The 7351-nt window shown below is 51.6% G+C and overlaps 1 protein-coding gene across 1 annotated transcript in view; it reads right to left on the minus strand.

Annotated features, from left to right (window-relative positions):
* GCN1 (GCN1 activator of EIF2AK4) overlaps window positions 1-7351 on the minus strand; it is a 69716-nt gene that overhangs the window by 9450 nt on the left and 52915 nt on the right. Inside the window, 9 exon segments of the mRNA XM_017510231.2 lie at window positions 726-956; window positions 1424-1537; window positions 1763-2032; window positions 2122-2265; window positions 2551-2643; window positions 2919-3080; window positions 5295-5459; window positions 6596-6811; window positions 6925-7042. Of these exon segments, the coding sequence (XP_017365720.1) occupies window positions 726-956; window positions 1424-1537; window positions 1763-2032; window positions 2122-2265; window positions 2551-2643; window positions 2919-3080; window positions 5295-5459; window positions 6596-6811; window positions 6925-7042 (1513 nt within the window).

Consider the following 7351-nt stretch of genomic DNA (forward strand, 5'->3'; position numbering starts at 1 on the left):
GAAACTCCGTCTCAAAAAAAAAAAAAAAAAAAACTGAAGTGGTTTCAGTTGCTCTCAGACTTCCTTTTCATTCTCTCATCAGATTCTTTGCATCTCCCTCTATGCAGCAGTAATAAAGAACTGCAGCCAGGCGTGGTGGCTCAAGCCTGTAATCCCAGCACTTTGGGAGGCCGAGGGGGGTGGATCACGAGGTCAAGAGATACAGACCATCCTGGTCAACATGGTGAAACCCCGTCTCTACTAAAAATACAAAACATTAGCTGGGCATGGTGGCGCATGCCTGTAATCCCAGCTACTTGGGAGGATGAGGCAGAATTGCTTGAACCTGGTGAGCTGAGATCACGCCACTGCACTCCAGCTCTGGCCGACAGAGCAACAGAATAATAGCAATTCACATGTACTGAGTGCTTAGTATGTATCAGACATTATGCCAGACTAACCTCATCTAATCCCCAGCAGCCCTTCATGAGGCGGCTGGCATTATTAGTCTCATTATGGGTGAGGAAACAGGCTCAGGTTATATGACTTCCCAAGGCCATCCTCGTCACAAAGCCACTAGGAGGACTTGAAATTGGCCCACAGTGTAGCGTGTCTAGAGTCCAAGGTTATGCTGTTATGCTGCTCTCCATATTAAACCTGTTCCCTGCTGCTACATGACACCTGATATCAGGCTCCTGCAGACAAACCTGTTCTCTAAGATCTAAACAAAATCATCAGCCACTCACCTTGGCCAACAAGAGGCTGAGTGTCTCGAGCAGAGCCGCCTTCACATTCCAGCTGAACCTGTCCCCCAGGATGCGGATCAGAGGGCCAGTGATGCTGACCACAGAGGGCCTCAGGGCATCAGCCGAGGTCAGGCGGATCACCAAGCCTAAGGCTTTGGCTGCCTCCTCTTTCTGCTCAGGGCTGCCGGTCAGGACTCCTTCCCGCAACACTGGAAGGATGGAGGTCACTCCCTGACAAGAAAATCACACCTGAGAGTCAAATTTCAAATGGCATGGACCCCACTGTCTCCCATGCAAGCAAGGTCCTTCTGACAGCTGTCTTCCCATCAACTCCATGGGAGATACTGATTCAGGCTGAATCTCAGGATCACAGCCTGAGAGGGTGCTGGCTATGGAACCGTCTTGACAGAGACAAGATGGCAAGGGCCCCAACAGGCCTATCACACAGAGGGAACACGTACTGTGGCCCACTCACTCTGGCCAAGGCGACCTGCAGAGCTTAGACCAAAGACAGCATGAACCCTGTCCCCATCTGGCTACCACAGAAGAAAACATGCTGTCTGTGAAGCTGCTGAACAACACCCACGGCTGCTGCTCCAGCTGCCCTATTGCAGACCTGGGACGGGGCACAGGGGTGAGGGCCAGGAGGTTACAGCAGACTGCATGCACACAGCCCCCTGCACGAGGCCCTGGCTTACCTTCTTTGGGAGGCAGAACCCTGGCACATGCTCGCCTTTGCTCTCATTCCCTATGAGCCGGATTTCCTTGTGCAGCTCTTCAATGAGTGCCAACTGGTTGCCAGCATCCAGCTTCTGCAGGAATCCAGAAAAAAACGAGAGGATATACAGCCCTTTCAAGACTGCTTCCAAAGAGTACATGGGGAAGGCGTGGGCGGGAGTATAAACAAGAGCTGCCACGAGTGGGTAAACGCCGAAGCTTAGTGACAGGTATGTGGGGGATTCTTATAAGTCTATTCTTGTAAATGCCTGGAATTTTCTATAAGCAAAAGTTGGCTGTGGGGTCAGCAGTCCCCTCACCTTAGTGATGGCATTCAGGGCATCCCAGCTCTCCTCCAGAACCACAGGGCTGGAGTCATTGAAGAGGCGGATCAGGCCCGAGACCAGGCTCCGCAGGTGGCTGGTATAGTCAGCCTTGGAGCGGGAACAGTAGATGTTGAGAATGATGGCAGCAGCCTGCCTCATGCCCACCTCGGGGCTACGGGTGGCTTCCAGCAGATCCTCAATGATAATCCGGTGCCCTGTGTCATCCTCTACGGAGAGGATCACAGCCTGACAATTGGCCATCTCCTGCAAACCACAAGGGACCTGTGTGCTGAGCATGGATGCTGTGGGCAGACAGGGCCTGAGAAAGCAATGGGAGCAGGCTCGTCCCTTACCAGCTGCTCATCTGGGGTCCCAAGCTTCTCTTTCAGGGCCAGCATGACTGCTGGGAGGATCACACCAAGATGACGGGTGAGGGCATCACCAGCCACTGATGAAAGGAAAGCCAGCACCCGGGTGTTGACAGGTGGCGTTGTCAGCTGGTGGAATGAGGAACATTAACTCAGTGAATGCTGTGACCTGCTCCACGCCAGGTGCTGGGCAAGGCTCTGGGAACAGAAGGGTGGGCAAGAGAGCCCAAGCCCACTGCTCAGAGCCAAGCATCTACTCCAGCATATCTCGGAGGACAACGGGGAAGGGTGTCCTGCTTACACTGCACCCTCCTCCCCTGGCCCCCCAACATCTACCTTCAGAACTGGTCTTCACTGCAGGCCCTGGAATTTCAATGTTCTGGAGCCAGAGGGTGTTGACATGTTGGGATTTACCTTGGGCACAAGGTAGGGCAGCACCACACGACTCTTAATAGCCATGACTTGCTTCAGACCATCCAAGGCAAACTCTGACACCTCCTCATCATCCTGCAGAGGGTATCGAGGACAACGCTGAGAGATCTGCATCTCTGCTGTCTGAACCAGCCACTGACAACTTCCTTCTCCACCTGTTTCCCTCCCGCCTGTTGCACCCACATTTCCTTACTGTCAAAGGAGAAGTACAAAGCCAAATCTGATCTTGCTGCACCCACTCCCTCTGGCGGGCCCACATTCCGACTGCCTCGGCAGAATAATCGCCCTGCATTTTGCTTCTACAAAGACAGCAAAAGCCAAACTGGTAGATGTGTGGTGGATCCGCTCACCAGCTGCTTTAGTAAAAACGGGAGAATGTCCTCCAGAGCCTGGTGGCCGATGGTAGAATGCAGCTGCTCAAAGGTCTTGGCTGCCGCCTCCCTGACCTCCTCCAGCGGGTCACACAAAGCCTTCCTTGCTGTAGGCACGAGGGATTCAGAGAAATACAACACCTGCAATGGCAAGGAACAACTGTACCACATGCGGGAAAGGCAAAGAAGGTGCAGAAGCAGACAAGAAGCATAGGCAGGGAACTCTGACCCAGCTAGGCCACCCTAACTCTCTGCCTGACTTTTAACTTTTTACTGTGAAATACAAAAAAGGAAAGAGGGGGCCAGGCATGGTGGCTCACGCCTGTAATCCCAGCACTTTGGGAGGCCATGGTAGGAGGATGACTTAAGGCCAGGAGTTTGAGACCAGCCTGGTGAACATGGTGAAACCCCATCTCTACTAAACATATAAAAATTAGCTGGGTATGGCGGTGCACACCTATAATCCCAGCTACTTAAGAGGCTGAGACCCAAGAATCACTTGAACCCAGGAAGCAGAGGCTGCAGTGACTCGAGATGGTGCCACTGTACTCCAGCCTGGGCGGCAAAGTGAGACTGTCTAAAAATTAAAATTAAAACATTAAAAAGCAGAGAGGGGCTGGGCACAGTGGCTCACACCTGTATTCCCAACACTTTGGGAGGTGCAGGCAAGAGGATCACTTGAGGCCAGGAGTTTGAGACCAGCCTGGGCAATACAGTGAGACCTCATCTCTACTAAAAATGCAAAAATTTGCCAGGTGTGGTGGTGCACACCTACAGTCCCAGCTACTCAGAAGCCCATAGTGGGAGGATCACTTGAGCCCAGGAGGTCAAGGTTAAAGTGAGCTATGATTGCACCACTGCTCTCCAGCCTGGGAATGATACACCTCCATGTAGCCTTCACTGAGACCTAGTAATTAACAGCTTGAATTTTTTAGGTGAATTCTCAACATACCTCCCATCTTCTTTAAGAACTACAAACTCCTTCCCATGGCATCTGGGCCCCTCTCTCCCTGGACTCATTCTTTTGCTTATTCTCTTGGAAAACTCCAAGTCATTCTTCGAGTCTCAATCCAGACTTCGTGCTCTATACAACGGAGCCAATAAAGGCTCTGCTCCCTCGGTACCACTCCCACCACAGCAAAGCCCACTCTGCATTCTCCTGACTGGTTGGCATGTAGGCCTCACCACTGGACTGTGGGCACTCAGCAGGCAAGAACTCAGCCTCTGTGGAACTCTAACTCTCCAATGAATCACAGCTCTTTTTGGTGACAGGATTTTTGATTCCTTGCCAAATGTAAATTTCAAAAACCAAATGTAAGACATGTATCAATACAGGAGAAGAGGGGTCGGGTATCCTAGGGATTCAGACTAGGATGCCCAAGCCAGGCAACTGACTACTTGCTTACATTTCTAGCAGGCCATCCACTTAACTGCTTTGGCATTTTCATCCAAACATGAAGGTAGTGCCTATAAGCATTCTTAACCTACTCCCCCGAGGGGGTTTCCAGCATCAATGGCCTCAGAAACTAAGTAAGAGTCCTGTGCTCCAAATCCCTTGGATGTTGCTGCTATGGAAACAGTTACTGTGCTGCCAGACACCATACGCCTTCTCCCACTGGGCAACACAACTCTTACTTACTCCACTCCTGCTAAGGGTGAGTGTACACCCCTAGCGCTCCCTGCTGTCCTACCCACTCACACAGCTGCCCGCCCTGTCTCCCAGAAGGAGGTGACACACATTTTAACTGGACTTATATAGCATCACAAAAGGGACTGATCCTGAGCAACCTTCACAGTTGTAACAGAAAGATCATCTCCAGCGGTGGCTCAAGCCTGTAATCCCAGCACTTTGGTAGGCCGAGGCGGGTGGATCACGAGGTCAAGAGATCGTGACCATCCTGGTCAACAAGGTGAAACCCCGTCTCTACTAAAAATACAAAAAAATCAGCTGGGCATGGTGGCGTGTGCCTGTAATCCCAGCTACTCAGGAGGCTGAGGCAGGAGAATTGCCTGAACCCAGGAGGCGGAGGTTGTGGTGAGCCAAGATCGCGCCATTGCACTCCAGCCTGGGTAACATGAGTGAAACTCCGTCTCAAAAAAAAAAAAAAAGATCATCTCCAGTTTCCAAAGGCCACTCAAGGAGGCATCCAAATCACTTAGCTCTTAGCCTGCAAAACTATAGGAAAGCTGAGAAAACGGAGATGCTAGTCCATGTGGCCCAGCCAGCACCTCCCCAGAGTGAAGCTGGCGCATCCCTGAGGGCAGCGCAAACCCTCTAGAGGTGAAGCTCCTCCTGTAACCTTCCCCCGTCCTCTGGGCAGTGCACAGCTGGTGGGGTCCTTAGAAGATACTCACGGCGTCCCGGCTGGTGGACTTCATGATCTCACTTAGCCCAATGCACACGCCCTGCCTCTCGTCACTCTTCTGAGACCTCAGGCCTTCCTCAAGGATGGGGATGATCTCGGGGAGGATTTTCTCCCCTAACTTCCGCACAAGATCTCCCAATGTTCTCGCTGCAATCTGTCAACAGAGGTGAAGCCAGGAAGTAAACTCCCTGCAAACCCCAGGGCACCCAGAGGACAACTCCAGAATGAGGGCCCTGAAACCTCCCAGGCCTTGTCTGAATCACTGACTTAACTTCCCCGAATGCTCTTACCCATAAAGAGCCCCCAAATTTGCAAAACACTACCAAAAAATTCTCTCTGTTTCACACACACCTACACAATCTAAGAGCCAGCACCTTATAGATGAACAAAAAATTCATCATCCACTGCACAGTCAAGGGCCAATTTCCCTGGATGACTGAAGCCTTAACACTGTGCATTGGCTCAGCAGGAGCTGAATCTGGAACAAAGCGTTAAGGAAAAAAAACCTATCTTTCTGAGGCCTCATGCAAACCCTTCTCTAGAGCCAAATACAGTTTGCTTGCCAGAGACAGGGGTTGGAAGTAGGCCTAAGAAGATAAGAAGATGGGCAGAAATGATCACCACCCCGCCTGGGCACCTCCTCCAGGACCACTGACCCCTGTTTTTCTGCCCTGCCAGCATGCCGGCCTGATCTCATGTCACACTGCTCCTCGTCTCCTCACTCCAACTACACCAGCCTTGCTCAGCCCATACTGATGCCATATTGCTGCGCACCACGGGAACTCTGCATATCCCATCTTTGTATCTAAAGCATTATTTATTCCCTCTGTCTGGAATGGTCTTTCACCACATCCTCACCTGGTTAGTGATTACTTATCTTTCATTTTCAAGCATCATTTCTTCTCAGAAGTGTTTACTAACACAAGCCCATTCCTCCCCAGTAGGTCAAACACATCTATTATAAGCATTTGCAGTGCCACACAGCACTGGCCACAGTCGCATTTTACATCTCTGTGTGGTTATCTAATATCCATCTCCTCAACAAGACCGTTTCTAACGAGGATAAGGAGTGAGGCTGCCTTTCTTCTCCATTATATTCCCAGGTGCTAGGCCCCTGCTTAGCGCACAGTACATGCTAACAAATATTTGCAGAACGACTAAGTAAAGAATACAATGTTCCTCTGTTAGACAGGGTAGCTGGGTACTCTCCCAGACTCTGCAGACTCAGCGTTCTGGGCTCTGAAAGGAGGCACTGGGCTGCTAGTCCAAAACAAGACCCAGGAAACTCACCGTTCTCTTATCTGCACACGTGCTGGCTAGGAAACCCAGCAGGAGCCCAAAGAGAGTGGGTAGGATCTCACGCAAGGTGCGGGGGGTATTGGAGACAACAATCTTCCAGACGTGCAGGGACGCCTGCCGCACCACCAGCTGGGTGTCTGAGCGGCCCATGTACAGCCCTGCCAACACCCGGTTTCGCCGCTCTACCCCCAGGGCAGTGATAATCGCCTGCAGCCAGTGGAAAGGGACAGAGAACACAGAGTAGTAAAGCCTCTATGGCACAGGCATCAGGGCAAACCCCACCATCAGCACGGGCACGAAAGCCATCACTGGGCAGGCACCTTATTGGACTGAGCGGTTCCAAAGTTATCATCCTCGGAGGCAGTTTCTGTGGTCATTTTCCCAGTGACTCCTGAGATGTGAAACAGGAGATCCCCAAGGAGCTGAACAGAGCTGAACCTGAGAAGACGGCCAACAACACAGTCACACAGCTGCAAGGAGTGGGCTCGGCACAACTGAGCACTGCACAGGAGACGGAAAGAAGTGCACCCAAAATACTCGTGATGGTCATCTTGGAATGGGAAGGGTCACATGGTTTTCATTTCTTTTCTTTTTGAGACGGAGTTTCACTCATGTTACCCAGGCTGGAGTGCAATGGTGCGATCTCGGCTCACCGCAACCTCCGCCTCCTGGGTTCAGGCAATTCTCCTGCCTCAGCCTCCTGAGTAGCTGGGATTACAGGCATGCACCACCATGCCCAGCTAATGT

Source organism: Cebus imitator, unplaced genomic scaffold (assembly GCF_001604975.1).
Source record: "Cebus imitator isolate Cc_AM_T3 unplaced genomic scaffold, Cebus_imitator-1.0 Scaffold434, whole genome shotgun sequence".
Lineage (NCBI taxonomy): Eukaryota > Metazoa > Chordata > Mammalia > Primates > Cebidae > Cebus > Cebus imitator.